Source organism: Ovis aries, chromosome 2, assembly GCF_016772045.2.
Source record: "Ovis aries strain OAR_USU_Benz2616 breed Rambouillet chromosome 2, ARS-UI_Ramb_v3.0, whole genome shotgun sequence".
Classification (NCBI taxonomy): Eukaryota; Metazoa; Chordata; class Mammalia; order Artiodactyla; family Bovidae; genus Ovis; species Ovis aries.
This window is the reverse complement of record NC_056055.1, coordinates 204986730-205011865: the sequence shown is the minus strand read 5'-3', so window position 1 is coordinate 205011865 and position 25136 is coordinate 204986730. Positions and strand designations below refer to the sequence as shown.

The following is a 25136-nucleotide window of genomic DNA, read 5'->3' as shown; positions in this document are numbered from 1 at the left end:
TTTTTTTCCTCCTTATAGGATCTTGACTGGTTCTTATGATAAGACTTCTCGGATCTGGTCCTTGGAAGGAAAATCAATAATGACAATTGTGGGACATACAGATGTTGTAAAAGATGTGGCCTGGGTGAAAAAAGGTTAGGACTCTTTGCCTACACTGAGAGGAATCCTAGATAGGGAATTGGAAATAAGCCATTTTCAATGCTGGGGCAGAATTGGGGCAGGATAGGAAATGTCTCATGCCTTAGTTATTATGGGGACTTTAAAATACCCAGTGTTTAAGAAAAGACATATTTTCTAAAAATCCGTGAATCAGTAGAAGTGAATCCTAAAATTATGTCTTGTAATATACATTTTCAAGTTAATAGTGAGTGTGTTAAATGCATATCTTTTTTATAGTGTTTTTTTTTTTTTTTTTTGGCCTGCTCCACATGGCATGCAGGATCTTAGGTCTCTGACCAAGGATCAAACCTGCACCCCCTGCAGTGGAACTGCAGGGTTTTAACACACTGGACCAGCAAGGAAATCCCTATAGTATTTTTGAGGAATCTTCCCTTTTTACCATAAGCTAGCTTTTTTCCCAAAGGTGGCTATATGAGGTCTTTTACCTTTTTAACATCTTTCTCAACAACCACAAAAAAACTTATTTCTTTAGTTTCAGAACACTGTAAAAAAATTTTTTATTTTAGAACACTGTAAAATTTTTCTACTAATTTGTTTCTTGTGTTCTCCTTTCTTAAGACAATTTGTCTTGTCTACTACTGAGTGCCTCTATGGATCAGACTATTCTCTTATGGGAGTGGAACGTGGAAAGGAACAAGGTGAAGGCTCTGCACTGCTGCAGGGGTCATGCTGGCAGTGTGGATTCCATAGCTGTGGACAGCACAGGAACCAAAGTAAGTAGCTATTGGGTTAGTAGTACTGTGTTGAGTTAGAATTTGAGATTCTTGTGCGAGTAAGTTCTTTTCTTCATAAAGTCACTATGATTGGCCTACTTTTATAACAGCTGAAGAATATGATTTCAAACCAGAAGTAAATACTCATATGATTAGACATATCAAGAGGCATTCCCTCACTCTAGGTATCTTTGGTTTGGAATTTTATATAAACTGCAGAAATTTTAAGAACTCAAGTAAACAAGTAATTTCTTTGTGTAACCTTCCATTTTCAGTCCTTCAACTACTCATAGTGCTGTCATCAGTTGAAAATGTCTAGCTGATCACCTAAGGCTTGGCATACACTAAAGTTGGTGTTAATCGAGGTTGTTTTACAATTATTGCTGATCTACTCTGTATGACAGAATGGTAAAAGTTAAAACAAACCGTGAGGGCAACACAGTTTTTACTTAAGAGGGGTTATAAACTCTTCATCTGAAAATTCTTCAAACCACAATTACGTATTCTAGATTTAAGACTGTTTCTTCAATAGTTCTTTGCCAGTTAGCATAGTAGAGGACATTTCTGCATTCAAAGGTTGATGTGTATTCATTCTGAGCCATAATGAAGGTTTACATGTTGTTGAGTCGAACTTTAAGTGAATTAACTGTTCCCTGTCTCTTGGCTATAAGAGACAGAAACTCATCCTGAAATTTTTTAGCTTAAAAAATCTAAGGAAGGAGTGATGAATCACATCATGAGCAGGGTGATGATCGTTTTCAAACTAGTGGAGTAGAAGCTTGCATGTGGCATACCGCCTCCTTCTCTTGTCTCCCCATATTGACTTCATTTTCTCACCTCAAACCGGTTTCCGTACGTGGCAATAAAACCTAGCCTTCAGTATTCCCAGGTTTTACACCCTGTACTGTCTCTGGGAAATGAATAACTTCAACTCTCTAGAACACAAGTTTTCCCAAAACAGGCTCTGAAGGAGGAAGAGACTTATTGGCACAGCGTCGGTCAGTGGCCCACCCTGATCTAAGCAACCGTGACCAGGGTACAGGCCCCGTAAGAATGGTAGTTCTTTAAACTGCCATGAGATTGAGGATACAACTTCCCAGAGACTAGGAGGACAAGCAGAAAGATGATGCCATAGTCGTAAGGATTTCATGGCAAAGTAAAGGTTTCAAGTTAAATAGCAGGGGGGAAAAGGGCAAATAATATGATGGATTATATTTCATCCTGTTTTTCCCTTCATTTTTTTAGTTTTGCAGTGGCTCCTGGGATAAGATGCTAAAGATTTGGTCTACAGGTAAATGAAATATTTCTTCTACTTTCTCTTATTAGTGGTATTTTAAGAATTACAATGTAAAAAATACTTTTTTAGCCCATAATTTGCCATAAAAATTGGACCATGGCTTTTGGGTCACAAAGTACTATATACATGCTAAATCGCTTCAATCATGTCCGACTGTTTGTACCCATGGACTGTAGCCCGCCAGAATGTAAATGGGATTCTCCAGGCAAGAATACTGGAGTGGGTTGTCATGCCTTCCTGCAGGGTATCTTCCTGACCCAGGGATCAAACCGAAGTCTTGGCAGGTGGGTTCTTTACCACTGTTTCCACCTGGGAAGCCCAAAACAAAGTACTATAGTAGAGAGAAAAATTAGTAATTTCTGTCTTTCTGCCCCACCACTCCCTTATTTATTGGGTAGTGTCACTGAATCCCTGCAAGTATCAGTAACACATCTGGTGCAGTGGGACTTAACTACCTTAGTTCTCAGAGTTCCCTTATTCAGAAACCTGGAAATAACTAATCTTCTGAGTCATATTGATACTTTAGTATTAGAGAAATTTCTTAGTTAAGGTGGCTTAGTTTAAATAATTTTTTTAATACGATTTTACTCAACTTTCTTACTTTGAAAAAATAGAAGGAACAATTAGAGGGAAAGGGGGGCTCAAGGAAGGTTCCTTGATAATAGTAAAAAGACACTTCTGGAAGAAAAGAAGGGGAAAAACCCACATATGTTTTAAAGAATAGTAGTACAGAACTATTTCTTGCACAGGTTAACAGAATACCTCTGCTAACTTTTGAGGAAATTGCTCTATTACTACTGTACAATTTCCCTCATAGCTCAGTTGGTAAAGAATCTTCCTGCAATGAAGGAGACCCAGGTTCGATTCCTGGGTCAGGAAGATTCCCTGGAGAAGGAAAAGGCAACCCATTCTAGTATCCTTGCATGGAGAATCCCATGGACAGAGGAGCCTGGCAGGCTACAGTCCATGGGGTCGCAAGAGTCAGACACGACTTGGAGACTAAACTGCCATCCCCACCCTAAATTCAGTTCACAGAGTAGAAGTGGGGAGCGGAAGATAATCAAGAAAAGCCTAAACAGTTTTAAATAATTATGTGTAAGATGGCAGGAAATACAAACCCATTTTAGTTTATTTTTTTCCCAAAATTCATTAAAACAAGCAGTTTTGAGGCAAAACGTTTATGGAGGAATTTTTCCTTTGTGAAATACTTTTTGATAGTGCTGGGTAGATGACATATAAATGAATAGTTACCCTTAAGATGCTTATAGTCATTCTGGGAAAAGCACATGACATTTATAAACAGTTAGAAAACATTAAGCTCTATGGTTTGTTTATCTGGGTTTCCTACCTAGCCAAATGCTGGATAGCAAAGTTTTTTGTTTTTGTTTTTGTTTTTTTAATAAAACTATGAAACACTTTTAATTTATTGATAGAAAAGTGAAATAGGTCTTGCCATGTGGCTCAGTGGTAAAGAATCCACCTGCCAGTGCAGGAGATACGTGGGTTTGATCCCTGTCTGGGAAGATTCCACATGCTGCAGAGCAGCTAAGCCCATGGATCACAGCTATTGAGCCTGTGCTCTAGAGCCCAGGGGCTGAACTCATGAGCCCGCACACCCGAGAGCCTGGCACTGCAACCAGAGAGTGCCTCTGCTCACTGCAGCTAGAGGAAAGGCCATGCAGCAGTGAAGACCCAGCACAGCCAAAAATAAATACATAAAATTAATTTTTTTTAATGCAGTAAAAATAAAAGTGAAGTAGTCAAGAAAAATAAAGACGGCTGGAATGTGTGTCCTTTTAACGTGTTTATTTACCATATCATTCCCTTTAAATACACTCTTGTCAAAACTCTCCTACAACTAAAGTAGTAAGCAACTTTTCATAGATCTGGTAACTGATGAAGGTTGATAATGATAATCTTTATAAGATACCAAACTGGTTAGATTTTAGGATTTTAATGTACTTTATTTTTTGCTTTCTCCTTTTGGAAGATTGGTAACCAATGTATTGTTTTTAGATAGGATTTTCCATTAACCAAAATAAAAAAATATATATTCATTCCTAACCAGTTGAGATAACATGAAGTATATGCCCGGAAATATAAGAATCCTTTGAGATTGTCTGTAATTAATATTTACTTTAAATTTTAAACTTATCATATCTACTTCTCTATGATATAGTTCCTACAGATGAAGAAGATGAAATGGAAGAATCCACAAATCGACCAAGAAAGAAACAGAAAACAGAGCAGTTGGGACTAACAAGGGTAAGTATTCGTGAGAACTGACAGTACTTTACTGTACTTAGTTTCCTTTTGTCTTGGTACTTCAACCATAATTAGACTTTCTTTTAGTAGATTACTAAATTTTTATTATGAAACTGCTGCATTTTGAGTCACTGAATATAATGACATTAAGCTTTTTACACTGTTCATGAGGTTCTCACGGGAAGTATACAGGAGTGGTTTGCCATTCCCTCCTTCAGTGGATCATATTTTGTCACAACTCTCCAGTATGACCTGTCTATCTTGGATGGCCCTGCACGGCATGCCTCATCACTTTATTCAGGGGAGCAGATCTTGTAAACAGAGCGCCTGAAGAACTGTGGCCAGAAGTTTGTAATATTGTACAGGAGGCAGCAAACAAAACCATCCCAAAGAAAAATGTAAGAAGGCAAAGTGGTTGTGTATAGCAGGGGAAAGAAGAGAAGCAAAAAAGCAAGGGAGAAAGGGAAAGTTACACCCAACTAAATGCAGAGTTCCGAGAACAGCAGAGGCAAGAAGGCCTTTTTCAATGAACAGTGCAAAGAAATAGAGGAAAACAATAGAAGGGGAACAATTAGAGATCTCTTCAGGAAAACTGGAAAAATCAAAGTAACATTTCATCTGAAGATGGGCATGGGTACAATAAAGGACAAAAATGGTAAAGACCTAATAGAAGCATAAGGCATCAAGAAGAGATGACAAGAACACACAGAAGAACTGTACAAAAAAGATCTTAATAACCCTGATAACTACGAGGGTGTGATCACTCACCTAGAGCCAGATATTCTAGAGTGTGAAATCAAGTGGGCCTTAGGAAGCACTACTGCCAATAAAGCTAGTGCAAGTGATGGAATTCCAGCAGAGCTATTTAAAATCCTAAAAGATGATGCTATAAAAGTGCTACACTCAGCATGTCAGGAAATTTGGAAAACCCAGCAATGGCCACAGGACTGGAATAGGTCAATCCTCATCCCAACTCCCAAGAAAGGCAATACTAAAGAATGTTCAAACTATTGTAAAATTGCACTCATCTCCCATGCTAGTAAGATTATACTCAAAATCCTTCAAGCTAGGCTTCAGCAGTACGTGAACTGAGAGCTTCAGGTGTTCAAGCTGCGTTTAGAAAAGGCAGAGGGACCTCAGAGATCAAATTACCAACATTTGCTGGATCATTGAGAAAGCAAGGGGATTCCAGAAAAATATCTACCTCTGTTTCATAGGCTACACTAAAGCCTCTGACAGCGTGGATCACAATAAACTGTGGGAAATTCTTAAAGAGATAGGAACAGACCATCTTACCTGTCTCCTGAGAAACTTGTATGCGGATCAAGAAGTAACAGATTCTTGTATGGAACAAATGACTGGTTCGGGATTGAGAAAGGAGTACAACAAAACTGTTTATTGTCACCCTGTTTATTTAACTTACATGCAGAGCACATCGTTCAAAATGCCAGGCTGGATGAGTTACAAGCTGGAATCAAGATTGCTGGGAGAAATATCAACAACCTCAGATATGCGAATGATACCACAGTAATGGCAGAAAGCAAAGAGGAACTAAAGAGCCTCTTGATGAGGGTGAAGAAAGAGACTGAAAAAGCCGGCTTAAAACTCAGTATTAAAAAACTGAGATTGTGGCATCCAGTCCCATCAGTTCATGGCAAACAGAAGGGGAAAATATGGAAGCAGTGACAGATTTCCTCTTCTTGAGCTCTAAAATCACTGCAGATGCTGCCTATAGCCATGAAATTAGAAGATGGTTGCTTCTTGGCAGGAAAGCTATGACAAACGTGGACAGTGTGTTGAAAAGCAAAGATATCACTTTGCTGATAAGGGCCTGTATAGTCAAGGCTATGGTCTTTCCAGTAGTCATATACGAACATGAGAGCTGGACCATAAGGAAGGTTGAAGAATTGATGCTTTTGAATTGTGGTGCTGGAGAAGACTCTTGAAAGTCCTGTGGACAGCAAGGAGATCAAACCAGTCAATCTTAAGTCACCCCTGAATACTCATTGGAAGGACTGATGCTGAAGCTGAAGTTCCAATACTTTCGCCACCTGATGCAAACAGCCAACTCATTGGAAAAAACCCTGATGCTAGGAAAGATTGAAGGCAGAAGGAGAAGACAGCAACAGAGAATGAGATAGCTGGATGGCATTACCGATTCAATGGACGTGAACTTGGGCAAGCTCCGGGGAGATGGTGAGGGACAGGGAGATCTGCCGTGCTGTAGTCCATGGGGTTGTAAGAGTTGGACATAACTTGGCAACTAAACAACAATAAAAAGCTAGGCTTACAGGCTGGTAGGTTATTTAGCTATTTTATTTGATCTCATGGTGAATTTTAAAGTAAGATCTTTTAATTGTTAGAGCTTACACAAAGTTAAGTATCTCATTACCTAACTGTTGAATGATAATGTTTCACAGACGTAAAAAACAAAATTATGTTTACCAAAAGGGAAAAGGTGGTGGTTGGGGTGGGACACATTAGGAGTTTAGGATTAGCCGACTACTATATATAACAACAAGGTCTTAACTGTATAGGACAGGAAACTATATTCAATATCTTGTAATAAAAGTAGTAATAATATTAATGTTTCATACATCAAAGATGTAATTCTAGTACATCTCCTAAATCACTAGAAATCAAGAGTTCTGAAGTTTTGATTCCATCATTTCACTAGTATATCCAATTAAATTACACTCAGAAAGTTCATTCATATTTGCTCTGTTCCTTTAGAAGGATATTTATTATGATCTGCCCTGAATTAATATACTTAATGAGAGGAACAATACTGAGTCAGATGTAGGAAATCATATTTCTTTCATTATCTCACAGCTTTAATGGATATGCAGTGAATTAGGTACACATTTGCACCTTAATTCTTATAGTCACCAATAAAAAGATAGCTTATAAAGTTGTTGAAAATGAGGAATAAAGTATTATCACAAATAATTCATCAAACTCAGGTAGACTGCAATAAATAGTAGCACTTACTGTTTTCAATAGGAAGTAGTGATTTACAATTTATACATTTAAACACAGACTGCTGAATTGCAAGTGGAATGATTCGCAACTCAGCTTCCTTATCATTTTTCTCATAGGACAAATTAAAATTATAAATGCCTTATCAATTGGATAATGTGCCAGTGGCAATTTATTGATGCATATATCTGATCAACCTTTAAAGAATATGTCTTGAGTAGAAAAAGACTTCTTGAATGATCAAAATTCTTTACTCCTAAGGCAGCTTTCTAAAAAACCTTTATATTAATTAAAAGCTTGGCATACATATAGTGAAGTATGCAGCTCAATGAATTTTTAGTTATGTATACGCAAGTAATCACTATCCAAAGCAAAACATCAAGAATTACCAACACCTCCTAGAAGACTCTTTCTAGGCTCCCTTGAAATCAGTAGCCTCCTAAAAGTGATCATTCTTCTGACTTATATCACTTAGATTAGTTTCATCTAGTTTTATACTTCATATATAGGGGCATGCTGCTGCTGCTGCTGCTAAGTCGCCTCAGTCGTGTCCGACTCTGTGTGACCCCATAGACGGCAGCCCACCAGGCTCCCCCGTCCCTGGGACTCTCCAGGCAAGAGTACTGGAGTGGGTTGCCATTGCCTTCTCCAATAGCTCATTTTTAATCGCACTTTGCAGATAATATGTTTTTATAAATTGAAGCTTTGTGGCAATTATGTATCAAGCAGGTTTGTTGGTATATTTCCAACAGCATTCATCACTTGATGTCTGTGTCACACTTTGATATCAATAAATCTCATAATATCTCAGACATTTTTAAAAATTAATGTATTTGTTTTTTGGCTGCACCAAACAGCATGTGAGATCCTAGTTCCCCGACCAGGGATCCAATCTGCAACCCCTGCATTGAAAGCGCAGCATCTTAACCCCTGGTTGTTCAGTCGATCAGTCATGCCTGACTCTTTGCAACCTCATGGACTGCAGCATGCCAGGCTTTCCTGTCCTTCACTGTCCTTAACCACTGGACCACCATGAGAAGTCCTCAGACTTTTAAATTATTATTATTGTGATCTGTGATCTTTTTTTATTATAGAATTTTATTTATTTATTTATGGTTACCCTGGGTCTTTGTTGCTGAGCAGGCTTTCTCCAGTTGCGACAAGCAGAGGGCTACTCTTGACTGTGCCTGCAGGGGCTTCTCCTGTTGTGGAGCACAGGCTGTAGGTGAACAGGCTTCAGTAGTTGCAGCACGCAGGCTCAGTAGTTGTGGCGCACGGGCTTAGCTGCTCTGCAGCATGTGGCATCTTCCCAGACTAGGGATCAAACCCACGTCTCCTGCATTGGCAGGCAAATTGCTATGCATTGCATCACCAGGGAAGTCCTGATCAGTGGTCTTTTAAGTTACCATTGTAATTGCTTTGGCGTGCCATGAACCATACCTCTGTAAGACAGTGAACTTAATCAGTAAATGTGTATGTCCTGACTGCTCCACCGACAAGCTCCTCCCCCATTTCTGTCTCCCTCCTTGGGCCTCCCTATTCCTGAGATTCGATAATATTGAAATCAGGCCAGTTAAAAACCGCTATAGTGGACTCTAGGTGTTGAAGGGAAAGGCAGTGTCTCATGTCTCACATTTTAAATCAAAAGCTGGAAATGATTAAGCTTAGTGAAGAAGGCATGTCAAAAGCTAAGAGAAGCCAAAAAGCTAGGACCCTTGTACCAGTTAGCCAAATTGTGAATGCAGAGAAAAACTAGAAGAGCTATTTGAAGTGAAAATCAGAAATAATAGGAAAAGTTGGGTTGTGAAGACTAAAATAAGACAAATTTCAAAAATAGTTGTCTTCTCTCTAGATTTCTTTCTAGTATTTGACTTCTCTTAACACGAATAACACTCTCAGTCAGTTCATTTAATGGTCATTTGTTTCATATTAATACATTAACATATAATAGGGTTTTTTCTACATTTTTTCTCAAAATGGCTTTTCTCCAGTATTATTCTACTGAATATAGAAGGGAAAGGCTACCCATGCCGGGGTCCAGCCCCGGTGGATCCAGGGAATTCGAAGCGGGGACGGCGTTGGCGAGGGAAAAACTTATTTATTTATTAACATACGATTAGATTAGGAAGAAATAGTATAGTAGGAAAATTAAGTGGAGAAAAGAGGCTGATTAACTTGGTTTACGTGGAAAACCAATAAAGTTCCAGACAAGGAACTTGCACCGTCTACCTTAGGCCGCCGGCGCCTTGGGCTCTCTCTCTTACGGATCTTAAAAGCCGGGACAAGTAAGTAGACTTGGTGAGCCTCCACGTTCCAAAGGAATTCAGCCTGAAATTAGAGTAAAGAGGAGACACGGGGAAACCAGTCCTTCCAATGACTGGCCCCACTCTATTGTCCTTCAAGGCCTTTTATACATTTGATTATACAGAGAGATCAATGGGTAATACAAAATTATGCAGCGTTAGCAGCCCAGACTCTTTCTGTATATCTTTTTGTATACAAAAGGTCTCAGGTGATTTACATTATCTTGGCCAAGAGGCTTGTTAACACTTTTTGGCTCTCTTCCTTAATGAATGTTAATCTCGTTTCCCCTGAAGTGTTTTTCTTTAATCTGCATCTCCTTAAAGCACTAAAGTTACATCTCTATAGAACAGAGGCGCAGTGGGTTATAACAAAGAAGGTACTTAACTCAAAGATCTAATGTTGCTACTTGTTTTTTCTATATACCAACTATATCAACAAGTAAAAGATGTGAACATTTGGCAGCAAGTATTGGCTCAACAAATGAAACCTTTAATCAGTCCTATTCTAATGATTTTGACTCCTCGGAAGCCCCTACGTTCCTAGGATGTTTTAAGCTTCCTGTGCCTCCTGCGGTCAGGAGGCCTCAAACAATCACATGCGCAGCTATACGAGTCCTGCAGGCAGGCTAAAAAGCCATCAGAAGGGTTTTTGGATTGAAACACCCTTTCAAATGCAGAAGACTAAAGCCTTGAGATGACTTTTTCCAGGCAGGCATATTCTTATTTTGGGGGGTACACACTCAGGAAATACCAGGGGGGAAACCTGAGATCTGACTCGACCTTGCCCATCAGATCTCTGCCGCATGACCTTGTCACGGGTGGGATTCCTCACTCTGGCTCCCGGCATACCCACTCCAGTATTCTGGCCTGAGAATTCCTTGGACTGTATAGGGCACGGGGTTGCAAAGGGCCGGACACCACTGTGGCACTTTCACTTTCACTCTGCTGAAGTTTGTTTGCAGTTAACAGTGCCAAAGTTGACTTTTCTACCTCTTTTAAAAAAAATTTACATCCTTGGTGGCTCAGCAGTGAAGAATCTGCCTGCCAATACAGGAGACACTAGTTCAGTCCCTGGGTCAGGAAGATCCCCTGTTGAAGAAAATGGCAATCCATTTCAGTATTCTTGCTTGAGAAATCCCATAGATGGAGGAGCCTGGCGGCTACAGTCCATGGGTTCACAGAGGCAGATACAACTTAGCAACTAAACAACAAAAACAAGAAAATTCACTCTTTTTGGTGTACAGCTTTTGAGTTTTGGTAAATACATATAATATGTAACTAATACATATTCAAGATATGAAACAGTTTGCCATCCCCTAAAACTCATTTTGCCCATTTGTAGTCAACCTTTTCTATTTATATACTCTTAACAACTTCTATCAAATCTTCATTCCTAGAATTTTTTTAGAATATCATATAAGTAGGATCACACAGTATGTAGCCTTTCGCATCAAGGGTTTTTTTTCCCCCACACAATAATATATTTGAGGGGAACAACAAAGATTCATCTAAGTTATTGGGTATATCATGGTTTGTGCTGTGCCTTGTCGCTCAGTAGTGTCCAACTCTTTGCAACCCCATGGTCTGTAGCCCACCAGGCTACTCTGTCCATAGGGATTCTCTAGGCAAGACTACTGGAGCAGGTTGCCAAGCCCTCCTCCAGGAGATCTTCCCAGCCGAGGGATCGAACCCAAGTCTCCCACATTGCAGGCAGATTCTTTACCGTCTGAGCCACCAGGGAAGCACCATGTCATGGTTTATATTCCTTTCAAATTCTGAGTAGCATTCTATTGTATGGATATATTGTACAACAGTTGGTTTAATCATTCACCAGTTGAAGGATATTTGGGTTGTTTCTGGTTTGACAGTTATGAATAAAACTGCTAGAAACACTTGTGGGCAGTGTTTTGTATGAACCTAAGTTTCCATTTTTCTTGAAAAGTCTTCATTTTTCAATTCCAATTCCATACCTAGGAATGGAATTGCTTATTCATTTAAGTCTACCCATCATTTTACATGTCATTTCCTATCCTGGAATCTCTGATTATCTCTATGTTACCTTACTTTTGTTTTGGATCACAACAGAGGCTGCCCTGTTCCTCACTTCTCTGTCAGGTTGCTTTACCTCTTTCAGGAAAATTTTAGAGCTGGAAAAGAGATTTTAGGGATCATTTGGTCCAGGAGGTGGCAAATAACAGCCCAACAGGAGCTGTCACTCTGGCCTATTTTTGTGCTATAGAGAGCTGAGGGATTTTTACATTTTAACAGGCTTTAAAAACAAAGAGGAATATGTAGAAGAGACTGTATGTGGCCTGGAAAGGCTAAAATTTGTTTTTCTTTCTGGACCTTTGTAATTCCCTTAACATGTAAGGAAGTGAAATGTAACAGAGTTAAAAAAGTATCCCTCATTTCAGAGCTCTTTCCCTCTTTCTTTTACATTTTCCTTGTGTTTAATACAGACACCTTACCTCATTTGAGGATTTTAATTTGAGAGGGACGTTAGAGATTTTGGAGTTTTAATAAATGAACCAGGGATATTATTTAAAGATTGGATGCTGAAGAAATGAGGCGGTGAGAACAACTTATTGAAATTAATAAACCTGGAAGAGTCATGTAGAAAATGGCAGCACGTTAACTCAAACCTACATCTTTCTGCCCTCAGGGCTTTTCCTCCTAGCTTCTACATGTGACATGTTTGTCAACTGGGAAACTTTAGTGTCGATATTAATATCCCTGAAAATGAAAAGTAGAGCAGATGGAGTAGCAACAGAATCTTGTGGAAAGACTACAAATTTTGGAGTAATATTTGGGTTCAAACTCAAATCTGCCTTCTTTAAGCAGCATGACCTTGGGCAAGTTATCTTTCTCAACTGAAGTGTCTCTTAGAGGGTTGCTGTAAAGATGAAATAGGGCAGGACAGGAGGGCTAATGCACCTGACAAAATATCTGGCATATGGGTTTCAGAAGTAATAGCTACTATTATTTTTTGATCACTCTGAACTGAAAATGCTTTCCCTTTTGGGTGTCTTTTCATTTCTAGACTCCCATTGTGACCCTCTCTGGCCACAAGGAAGCCATTTCCTCAGTTCTGTGGTCAGATGCTGAAGAAATCTGCAGTGCGTCTTGGGACCACACGATTAAAGTATGGGATGTTGAGTCTGGCAGTCTAAAGTCAACTTTGGTAAGAGTTACAAATTCAGTGCTTCTCTGATAGAGCTTTTTTTTTTTTTTTTTAATTAAAAATTTACTTATTTTAACTTTGAGCTTTTAAGTGGTAAACTTCTAGGAGATGATCACTTTTAGCCTACTCTGGTTACATGTTCTTTCCTTTTTTTTTCTGCTTCCCAGACAGGAAATAAAGTGTTTAATTGTATCTCCTATTCTCCACTTTGTAAACGTTTAGCATCTGGAAGTACAGATAGGCATATCAGACTGTGGGATCCCCGAACTAAAGGTGAGTTATGTAAATCTCCAGGAGAAAACATGGGTGAATAACATCAATGTCTCTTCTCACTAGAGCTGTATATGAAAGGTCAGTTCAGTTCAGTCGCTCAGTCGTGTCCAACTCTTTGCGACCCCATGAATTGCAGCACACCAGGCCTCCCTGTCCATCACCAACTCCCAGAGTTCACGCAAACTCATGTCCATTGAGTCGGTGATGCCATCCAGCCATCTCATCCTCTGTCATCCCCTTCTCCTCCTGCCCCCAATCCCTCCCAGCATCAGAGTCTTTTCCAATGAGTCAACTCTTTGCATGAGGTGGCCAAAGTATTGGAGTTTCAGCTTTAGCATCAGTCCTTCCAAAGAACACCCAGGACTGATCTCCTTTAGGATGGACTGGTTGGATCTCCTTGCAGTCCAAGGGACTCTCCAACACCACAGTTCAAAAGCATCAGTTCTTCAGTGCTCAGCTTTCTTCACAGTCCTACTTTCACATCCATACATGACCACAGGAAAACCATAGCCTTGACTAGACGGACCTTTGAAAGATAATTTTCTAGAAATTTGATGTGGGGGGCGAGGGAGGTGTTCTGCCTACTTCTCTTTTCTAAAATTTAATAATCGTTATCTGTTTTGTTTTGTTCAGATGGTTCTTTGGTGTCGCTGTCCCTAACCTCACATACAGGTTGGGTAACATCAGTAAAGTGGTCTCCTACCCATGAACAGCAGCTCATTTCTGGTTCTTTAGATAACATGGTTAAGCTGTGGGATACCAGAAGGTAATTCCTGTTTATGATTAATAAAAGAAGTATATCAATTGCCTGTTGAATACAAAGAAAATGAACACTGAAATAACTATCCAAAAGCAGAACAGTGAAAAACATGTTCTTGGTCATATGCCCTGAAATGATACATAATTGGTATCAAAAAGAAAGGCCAGGATCAAAGGAATTTTCTCAATATGTTATCTTTTGCATTCTGGATGAATTTGTGATAGTTTTATCTTTTGCCAAAAAAAAAAAATACACAAGTTTATGAAATCCATCTTTCTCACCTCATTACATAAAATAGCAAAAAAGAATCCTGAGCCTTAATATGACACAGAATTGGAAGGCAAGTGGCCTAAATGAATGAAACTGATCAAATTAGAAATTAGGTTAATAGGAAATTAAATAAAAATATATACTTTTTTTTTTTTAGTTTTTTATTTTTTTAATTTTAAGATCTTTAATTCTTACATGTGTTCCCAAACATGAACCCCCTCCCACCTCCCCTCCCCATAACATCTCTCTGGGTCATCCCCATGCATAATAAAAATATATACTTTTTAAAGATAAAAATTTACAGATTCCTTTCTTTAGGTAGGGCTACAATAATAATATATGCAAAGGGCCTCCAAGAGAGTGTATATATAATTTATTTACATATTTCTACAAGTAGAATGGAGAGGCAATAACCAAACCCATAATCTGTTAATGATACAGGGAGAGACAGTCAAGAAAACACTCAGAATTTTAAGATTAAATGGTTATTGGGACAAGGATGGCAAACTAAAATTTTCAGAAGCGTGTAAGTGATTATGCACATATATTTGTTTAATACTATGAAATGCATATAACATGTTAATATTTTCATCTTTAGTTGTAAGGCTCCTCTCTATGATCTGGCTGCTCATGAAGACAAAGTTCTGAGTGTAGACTGGACAGACTCAGGGGTAAGAATTTATCAGTTATTTGATAGAGAGGAAACTATATTATTAGATTAAATTTATTGTTTGTATTCATAGTTATTAGTTTCAATGTATCTGATATTTATAATTCTGTATTCTAAGTTAATACTCATAAAATCTCATCATTTAAAGAAGAAAAAAGTATCCTTTACTATTAGGAGTAGAAAAATTTGAATATTTTGAAGCAGTTTTTTTTTCTTGAGTATTTTTAATAAAATTTTTACATCCGTAAACTTGCTGCTTCAGATTAATTGTGTCAAAGTATTTCCTACTTAGAAAAATATTACAAATATGGCTATATTATAAAATGTACTTAATTACAATTTAGGTTTTTTATTGCCTAAGAACTCTTTCTAAATACAGGTCCTAGGGCTATTTGAAAAATCTGGAATACCCACTTATCTATAAACAATTAATGTGCTGTTCTTTACAAACAATTTTTTTAAATGGGTAAAACTATATTACCCTTCAAACTTTTAATTTTATTAAGATTCCTTAGCAAAAGCTTCATAGAAAGTATGATAGCATATTATGCCTTAGCCAAATTAAAATCATCACTTTTAAAGTGTTAATATAGTGTGTGTATATGTGTGTGTGTGCTATAGTAGTGAAATTTGATGCAATTGGCCCATCTGAGTATTAACTGTCAATGCAAGTTAATTGCTTATCTGTAATTCTTTCTGTAATCAGAATATCTACTGATAGTTTAATTAGGTTTAGCTATCATATGATATAATTGTATTTACTTCTGTGTTTGTTTTTTCCCCTCTCGCTTTATGCAGTTACTTCTGAGTGGAGGAGCAGACAATAAATTGTATTCCTACAGATATTCACCTACAACTTCCCATGTGGGGGCATGAAAGTGAAAGATAAATCTGACTACAGAGATTCCTTCTGTAAATAAAATCAATAGAGAATACTCAGCTAACACCAAGACAGATACAGGAAGCAGCCTTTTAGATTAAAGTTAATGTACTGTTTCCCCCTTGATGATAGTGTTATCACTGTCTTTTTATTTTGTATTTATTATACAATAGTTGTGTTTATTAAATATAAAACATGGCCTGCATTCTCTACCTTATGAAAACCTTTGAAATTAAACTGAGTTTTTAATTTTTCTTCTAAAGGTATTGGTTTGAATTACGATTTGCTTTTGAAGTCCTATAAAAGTATGTATTAAAAGTTCAGTAATTGTTCAGATTTTTATTTCTGAGGGAGAAACTTCACTCTTTAAAGTTAGCGTTTAAAAAAAGCATCTAAAAAGAAATAAATTTTAACAGAGAAAAAATCAGAAATACAATCTGTGTTTGGTAAAAATGTGATTCTGTAACTGTAATAATGTCCTTTGTAAGTATTCAGAACATTAAAACATGTAGATGTTGCCAGTTATTAAGAATTTGTTGAAATATTTTAAGTGAAGTACTTTGTTTTAAAGATAAGTCAGGGCAGTTCCCTAGCGATCCAGTGGTTAAGACACCATGCTTGCAATGCTGGGGGCCAGGGCTCTGTCCCTGATTAGAGAACTAAGATCCCACAAGTTGCATAATGTGGCCAAAAATATAATAAATAAAAGATTTTAAAAATATATAAAGACAAGTCAGAATCCTTTAGAAATAGCATACAGATTTCATGGTAACCAGGAATCTCTCTCCCACACTTATACTTGTGTATAGATAAGAATTCTTCAGACAAAACCTTTCAGTAAGTTTTAGGTAAAAACATTCTAAAATTTTTGTACCATTAGCACTTATCTAAATCCATTTATTATATGCCAGATATTTAAAGTAAATGTCTTAAAATGTGACTTTAATGGATTGGTATTTCTCAAGCAGAGCACCTCTGCCTCTAAATAATAAACAGGAAATTAGTTTGGTCTCATCATTAGACTCTAATGCTGTGTATCTCATGAAGTTTCCTATTACAGAGGTCTAGGAAACAACCAGAATAACCTGGCTGCAACTGAGAGCCAGACTGAGTGGATTAAACCATGTGAATGATCAGTCCTCTAGTATATGGAAGTTCAGAGGCAGTCCAGTACTGTTAAAGGGGTTTTGTTCCACACTCCTTAAGAACCTGCACTCCCTCTTGACCCTGTGTTTCAAAGGACAACAGTGAGTTTATATTCCTGTTCTGGATGGTTCTTTCTGAATGAACCTTAAGAACAGAGTTGCAGAAAATATTTTTCTTAATTCGCCCAATCTGTTCTGCTCACATGTAGCATGCCTGTGAGCATACTACATGTTAAAGTGAAGGTAGAGGGCCTCCCTGGTGGCTCAGACAGTAAAGGTCTATCTGCAATGCAGGAAGCCTGGCTTCGATGCCTGGGTTGGGAAGATCCCCTGGAGGAGGGAATGGCAACCCACTCCAGTATGTTTCCCATGGACAAAGAAACCTGACGGACTCCATGGGGTTGCCAAGAGTGGGACACTGACTGAGCGACTAACACAGACACAAAGAGGCCTATTTACTAAATGAAGGACAAAGAAGGAAGTGGCAACAAAACCTGTTTCCAAGCCTGTGCTTAACGATGGTGCCAATGCAGGATACATTCATGGTTTAGGTATTCTCCTTTGCGGTGGATGTAGTATCAGTGGCCAAGTCTCTTAGAAAAAGACTGATCTTTACCAAACCTCTTATGTAACTCAAGTGGTTAGAGCTTACTCTCCAAACAGGAAGAGCATGAGAGGCCAACAGAAACCTAGAAGACTTAAGTCCTTTTAAAACATAGTGCTTTCCTTCCTCCCATCATTTGTCTTGTCTAAAAAAGTAGAGGGTCCCTTTCAATAGTCCATTTTCCTCCATTTTAGTTACACCAGAGACAGAGGCCTTATGTGGACTTGTTTGCTCCTAAGATTTGCTTGGAGAAATGACTGGAGCTGCTTTTTCACAGCTAGAATTTGGGAACCAGACAGTGCAGTGTTCAGGACCTGCAGACCAGGACAGAGTTATCTATGCTGTCTTGCCATAGTAATGCCGTTCATAAACATGTTAATCCTTATTTTTACCCCATCAAAGTGTTAAGAAATTTCTGTTTGGCAACAAACTTCCTAATTTTAAAGTTAGGCTCAAAATATACTCTAATTGCTGAAAAAGTCAGTCCAAGGAATAAGGCTGACCTACCATGGCCTCCCTGGTAGCTCAGATGGTAAAGTGTCTGCCTGCAATGCTGGAGACCCAGGTTGGATCCCTGGGTCAGGAAGATCCCATGGAGAAGGAAATGGCAACCCACTCCAGTACTCTTGCCTGGAAAATTCCATGGACAGAGGAGCCTTGTAAGCTACAGTCCATGGGGTCACAGAGCAACTTCACTTCTACCATGTGCCAGGGTCTCTGCTGGGGTGGAGGGGAGGGGGGAAGATGTATGGAGACTACCTTCAAAAAGATCGCATTTTCACATGGGAGATGCTCAATTAAAAATTGGTTACAACAGTATCCTAAAGTGCAAAGAAAGATGTGAATCTAAGGTAGAAAGGAAGCATAGACAAAGGAGCAGTTGGCTTTGTGGGGATCAAAGCGGCCACCAAGAAAGGCATGTAGAAGAGTGACATCTGATCGAGATTTGGACAGATATTTGGTCGGGGAAGTGAAGATGGAATTTATTTCTGGCAGGGGAGGAAGCACAGAAAGATCAGAAATGAGAGCTCAGAAATACCTTGTGGCAGAAAGTGAGCAGAATATTTTCATTTGCTAAGAAGTTTTATTTTCCTCTTAAATAAAGCTGCCTTCCAGGTCTTATGTAAGATGATGATCTTCCTATTTGGAATCTGAAAATAAAACCTGGCTGTGATGATTACCTAGAGATTATTAAAGTAGAAATTTTAGTTAAGATTTTTATTCTATATAAAATGATATAATAGCTTTTCTATGAATAGATGACCAATATTTTTCATATTCTTTGAATTTAGAATGACCATATTGGAACTGTTGTCAACAATGCATAATATTTTGGAATGCTTCTCAGCATTATCAGGAGGAAAGTACAAATCAAATTTTAAATTGACATAAAATACACATTTGAACAAACAGCCCTACAAAGTGAACCTATGTGGGAACTTCGATAATAACATTGAAATCTGTTTATAAAAATTATTTTGGTGTACTGGGTTGGCCAGTGTTATAGTTTTGAAAAATCATTTGCTTATAAGGAAAAATATTAATCTTTGTTATATACTATCATACCTTCTGGGCTTCCCTGGTACCTCAGCTGGTAAAGAGTCCACCTGCCATGCAGGAGACCCCACTTCGATTCCTGGGTTGGGAAGATCCCCTGGAGGAGGGCATGGCAACCCACTCAATGTTCCTGCCAGGAGAATCCCCATGGATAGAGGAACCTGGCGAGCTACTGTCCATAGGGTCACAAAGAGTCGGACACGACTGAACTACACAAACACACTAAACCATTCTTAAAAGGGAAAAAAAATGACACTTTAACAGTATGCATGAGCAAGGGTATTCAATTAATATGTTTTATTTAAAAAGCCACTAATTAGAATCAGGTTTCATTTGACAAGTGATATCTAAACTTTGCAAATCAGAAATTGCCAGGTATAACATCAGCAGGAATTTTGTTAAGTCACTTTATTTTTTTTTTTAATTTAAATTTTTATTTTTACTTTATTTTACTTTACAGTACTGTATTGGTTTTGCCATACATTGACATGAATCCACCACAGGTGTACATGCGTTCCCAAACATGAACCCCCCTCCTACCTCCCTCCCCATAACATCTCTCTGGGTCATCCCCGTGCACCAGTCCCAAGCATCCTGTATCCTGCATCGGACATAGACTGACGATTCGTTTCTTACATGATAGTAAGTATACGTGTTTCAATGCCATTCTCCCATGTTAAGTCACTTTAATACTGACATTTTTTAACTATTGTAGACTTCTATTAGTAACCACATTCATGTTTTATTATGTTACAGAAGCCAAATATATCTCTAATGTAGCTTAGTAGAAAAGGGGTTTTTTGGTTTAATATAATTAGATTAACTATCGTTATTCCAATATTAGTTCCATTGGTTCCCAAGTTTGAGGAAGTGTATTATCTTCCAGTGGTGTCTATAAAAAGAGCCAAAAACTATCCCTCTAACAATCTTCTGACATGTCTACTAAAAGATTTATTTTATTTGGTTGCACTGCGGGGCTTGCAAGATCTTAGTTCCCCCACCAGGGACTGAACCCCTGCCATGGCAGTGAAGGCACTGAGTCCTTTAAAATAAAAGATCTTTTTTTTAAAGAATATTTGCTAGAGAGGTCAAGTTATTTGACCAGATTTCATGCAGCCAGTAAATAGCAGAATAAGAATCCGAATTTGGATTTATCTCAGAGTTCAAGCTCTTAATCATACAAATTCTGCCTATTCTTAAGTCATGCATAAGAACAATTATTCTTTATACATGTGATGAGTAAGTGGGAAAAATGTCTTCACCTAGATGAAAGAAAGATTGTATACAAATATAAGGGGCATTTATTTGGTACCAAATTACCATGTTCAGCTTTGCATGTTATTGCCTTTAGAATTGATCTCGATTTTAGTAGACCACTTAATGTATTACCATAATATGTAAATGTATACTTTCAAGATCCATTGCTATATTTTCACATAGGAATTGTGAAATATAAGCAAAATAGGAACTTTGAAAATTATCAAAAAAAGTTCAATGATTGTTTCAAGAGGAGGAAATACCTTTTTATGTCTCTTAACAATTCACATTTTAAACAATTCATTTCACTAATACTAATTCTAGCCTTATAGAATCAACAAAAATGCAGTATGGTAAAGTAAGCATACTCACCTTGCCATGTGTAAGTAATTACCAGCATGAGCATGGGGGAGATAGTTTCTCCACACTCTGACTGACTGCCACTGACCTGCTGCTTCTGACTTCCTTGATAAAATCAGATTACAAAGAAAGTGGAGCACCTGGAAGAACTGGAGCTATTTCCATGGCATCAGGCTTCAGGACATCAGGTTCAACAGGTCCCTAATCCTTAAGAATAAAACAGGAGGGTAGAATCCTTAATGTGTTTTCTCATATCAATTGATGTTTTATTTGGGATGTTAACTGGAGGCTTATCGATCATAATCCATGCTTTAGTCAATCCTAAAGGTTTATCAACCCTGAACATTCATTGGAAGGACTGATTCTGAAGCTAAACTTCCAATACTTTGGGCACCTGATGCGAAGAGCCGACTCAATGGAAAAGACCCTGATGCTGGGAAAGACTGAAGACGGGAGGAGAAGGGGAGAAGATGAGATGGTTGGATAGCATCAACTACTCAATGGACATGAGTCTGAGCAAACTCCAGGAAATGATGGACAGGGAAGGCTGGCATGCTGCAGTCCATGGGGTCACAAAGAGTTGGACACAACTGAGTGACTGAACAACAACCAGAGGCTTGCTTGATGGTGCAAAAACAAAAGTAAAGATCATTGCTCACTAAGGAAATCTGGACTCCAGGTTGGGATCCTAGATTGTGGATCTCCACATTCCAAGCCATCTAATGGTCCTCTTTTCTAGTTAGCTTGTGGAAGCCTGAAATGGAGGAAAACACTGCTTATCCTGGGATAAATCAATTAGTATGTTGAAGGAAATGAAATAGCAGTTCTCTGAATGTTTGTCACTTCTTAATGAAATTAAATCCTCCCATATAAAGTATTTTCACTGTGTTAAATCCTTTCATTTTATAAAAAAGGTTTTTCTTTTAATGAAACACTGAATTTTAACTACTGCTGCTGCCTCATTTTTAAGGGATTTGTACAAGGACATTTAAATAGTTCTTATCAATCCAACACCATGAGTGAGAAGACCTGATTCCTGACCAGGAAGTGTCAGTAGCTCTACCTTGCTTGCTGACACCATTCCTATACTGTGCTCCCACTTGCACGCTTTCCTTAGTGACCTGTAAAGCAAAGTGATGTGTAAATGCTACATTATTTGGCTCAGAGACATTGTATATCTCTCGGTAATTTTCCCTAATTGAGCAAAACCGACAGTTTGGGCCCTAGAGTCACTACCCTGACTTCCTACTGTGTTCCTTGGAGGCCCTTTCTCTGCTTCAGGTTGACCTGTAGAAGCTATTAGTTGAATATCCTCTTTGAGTTAAACTTCATCCAGTTGGAATAAGCCCTTTCTAAAATATCCCAAGAAACTTACTGTGCTGATAGTAACAGTTTTGAAGTCATCTTGCTTACCATGTTAGAAGCATTTATTCTTTGAGGAGAAAGGTGTTCAGTTCTTTTTAGGTAATTAACATTGTATACTTGTTAGTTAGCTATCCTTTCTGTTCATTTATTAATTGAATAAACATTCATCCATAAGGAAGTGTGCATTAGGCACTGTGCTAATAGAAAAGGCTACTGACATGCATGTGGAGAAGCACCCAGTGGAGAGACAGGCAGGTAAATACAGCAGAGGAGTTGAATTTGAGAGTAGAGGTATGCCTTTAGGAAGGACTCCTGAGTCAGGAAAGATCTGTGGAATTACAGCAAACATCATATTTGACAAGTTATAACTCTTACCGGTTTAAGGATCTGGACTGTGAGATTCTAAGGAGAGCTGAAGATTTTTTTCTTAAAAAAAAAAAAAAAAAGCCAAATTTCTGCATATTATTTCATGTATTCACCTTTAAACCTCATATATCTCAAGGTTAGAATTCCTGGTCTAAAGACTTGATTTTCAGTCCAAATTAGCTCTGTAGTATAAATAGCTTACCCTTTTTATTATAAAACCTTTTCCCCCCGAATTTTTAAGCTAAGTACTTTGTAATAATATTCTAGAATCTCACCCCATGTTTATGGTTTTCATAATGTTATAGGCTTTATTTACCACCTCGTTATTTTTCCTTGCTCACCCATATGTCACAGCTGTGACTAATTCATATTTGTAAAGTTTTAAAGTTGATAACTTTTGTTAACGTGTTAAAACAAAGCACTTTGGGACTTCCCTGGTAGTCCAGTGGCTAAGACCATGCTCTCAAAGCAGAGGACCCAGGTTTGTTCCCTGGTCAGGGAACCAGATCCCACGGGCCACAACCTAAAAATACCACATACTGCAACTAAGACCCAGGGCAACCAAATAAATAAAAAGAAAGCACTTTGAGTTTAAATTGTCTTTTACCAATAACAGAATTTTACTTTTGCCTTATTTCCAATATTTTTTCTTGAGGTATTTAGGTGCAAATTTTACCTTTGATTCTTGAAGATTAATTTATGACAAACTGTGGTTAAGTTGGGGCTTCCCCAATGGCTTAGAAGGGTTCGATCCCTCGGTGCGAGGGGGAAGATCCCCAGAAGAGCATGGCTATCCACAGCAGTGTTCTTGCCTAGAAAACCCCATGGTCTGAGGAACCTGGCGGAGCTACCGTCCATGGGGTCGCAGAGAGTTAGACATTACTGAGCACTCAGGCACAAATGTGCACCTCAGGTCAGTTATTAAATCGCTGATTTAATCCTCTTTACACTTTTGAATAAGCTGTACAGTAGGTGGACGTTTCCCGCGTGCCGCCACGCGTGATGAGAAGCGCCCGAGGACTGAGGGATGACCAGGGCTCAGAAGCTTCTTCCCGCAGGGGTGGCAGCGCAGCGCCCGCAGGTGCAGTGGGGCTGGGAGGCGGCGGGGTCCCGGGCTCGAAAAACGAGCGCAGAATCCCCTCCACTTCCCTACGCCTCGGAGGTCGCCCACTCAAGTACCTTAACGATTTGGTGTCTGTCATTTCACTTTATTAGAGGGATTCCGGAAAGGAGGAGCAGAGAGGGTCCCGGCGTTTCTTCAAGAACCGGCGCCTCCGTGGGTCGGGGTTAGGCGGGAGCGAGAGGCGTGAACGCGGAGGACGCCGGGCCGAGGCGCCGAGGGCAGCGCGGCTCCCGCGTGCGCCAGGCCGCAGCGTTTAAATCTCCCGCCTCCCGCGGCGGGAGCCCGACACCTCCACGCTCTGGTGCGGAGGGGCACCGGCTGCGGGAGCGCCCCGGCGAAGGCGGCGGCGGCAGGAACCGGCACCGGGACAGACCCCCGCGCGGCCGAGCGGGACCCGAGGCGGCAGAGGACGGGCGCGTCGCGACTCCGACGTCGAGGTGAGCGTCGGCGGCGGCCTCCCCGGGCTCCCATCCTGCGGGGCGGCGGAAGGGCCGCGCCCTCCCCGGCCGACCGGGGCCTGGAGGCCAAACCCTCGGTTCCCATGGCGACGCCCCTGGGTGGCTGCGCCGGCGGGAGGCGCCCGCCACGCGCGCACGCGGTCTCTCGGGGCCTCGCCGGCCTTCCCGGTTCCCTTGGGGACCCCGGCCCCTGCGGCCTCCCTCCCGGACGAAGTCCTGGCCGAGCTCCTCCGGGCTTACTCTGGGCAGATCGGGCTGGCAGTGGTTTTAGGCTTGCCTGCGTCCCCTCGGGACTGAGGGAGTCCCGCCCACGCTCCCCCCGGGGAGCGAAGGAGCGCCGGGGCCTCAGGCTTGATTGAGTGATTTCTCTCGAAGGTGGAGGTCGCTTCCATTAGAAGCAGATGCTCCCGGCCTTTAGGTGCTTTCCTGCTGACCTCCTTTTTATCTTGTTATTTTCCTGTCGTTATTTTGTAATGGGAATGTCTTCTTTAGAAACGAAATGGCTAGCAATGGGGTAAAAACACAACCTAAGTCAAGGCGCGGTTTAAGACGAAGTGCGGCCGGCAGGAGCTGCAAAGAGTCCCGGCGCACAAATCCTGCAGCCCGAGGCCTTTATCCCAGCGCCACGGACCGATCCTAGGCGGTCATGGAAACTCGGATCACCTGGTCAGTGTCCAAGTGCTGTCAGCGGTTATATACCTGATGCTCCGAGAAAGATGGAGAGGGGAGGAAAAAAAAATCCATCCTGGCAATTAACCCGCGATGCTGTGGATTTGCCAGTAGAGGGGGTGGGGTTATTTTTCAAGTAATAGATTATCTTAATGCACGAAGCATAAAAACGATCATAAGCTGTGGATCACTGTGGTATAGCTTATTGGGAAGATAACGTTTAACCATGGTTTGGGGTTTTTTTCTAAGTATGTATTGATTTATTTGGTTCTGACTCAGTTAACGTACTGTAACGTGATATTCCTTTAATGATCTTCACATCAATATTTATGCAGTAGCCACAGGTGCCTCACCCTTTAGTAGGAGTTAATTATACTAATAATTTACTGGCCAAATAAACATCATCCAATGGTATGTATATATTTTTTATATGACCAAACTTTCTAGTTGCTTTTGTATTC

At 39.7% G+C, this 25136-nt stretch overlaps 2 protein-coding genes across 6 annotated transcripts in view; both read left to right on the top strand.

Annotated features, from left to right (window-relative positions):
• The window catches only part of WDR12 (WD repeat domain 12), a 31016-nt gene extending 9445 nt beyond the window's left edge, over nt 1-21571 (top strand). For 3 of the 4 annotated variants that reach the window (XM_060410275.1, XM_060410274.1, XM_060410273.1), the window contains exons 6-14: nt 19-134; nt 739-893; nt 2139-2184; nt 4370-4455; nt 12778-12918; nt 13086-13191; nt 13825-13957; nt 14820-14892; nt 15690-21571. In XM_060410275.1, coding sequence (XP_060266258.1) covers nt 19-134; nt 739-893; nt 2139-2184; nt 4370-4455; nt 12778-12918; nt 13086-13191; nt 13825-13957; nt 14820-14892; nt 15690-15767 — 934 coding nt within the window. In that variant the 3' untranslated portion in view covers nt 15768-21571. The remainder of the gene's footprint in view (nt 1-18; nt 135-738; nt 894-2138; nt 2185-4369; nt 4456-12777; nt 12919-13085; nt 13192-13824; nt 13958-14819; nt 14893-15689) is intronic. The other variant, XR_009599404.1, reaches the window with a different exon arrangement.
• Nucleotides 21572-23832: 2261 nt separating this feature from the next.
• The window catches only part of ICA1L (islet cell autoantigen 1 like), a 60330-nt gene continuing 59026 nt past the window's right edge, over nt 23833-25136 (top strand). The window contains exon 1 of one of the 2 annotated variants that reach the window (XM_027965101.3): nt 23833-23985. Coding sequence is in view for 1 of the 2 variants with exons in the window: in XM_042244966.2 (XP_042100900.1) it covers nt 24653-24672 (20 nt within the window). In the remaining variant the exon portion in view is untranslated. Of the gene's footprint in view, nt 23986-24103; nt 24673-25136 lie in introns of those variants that run through there. The other variant, XM_042244966.2, reaches the window with a different exon arrangement.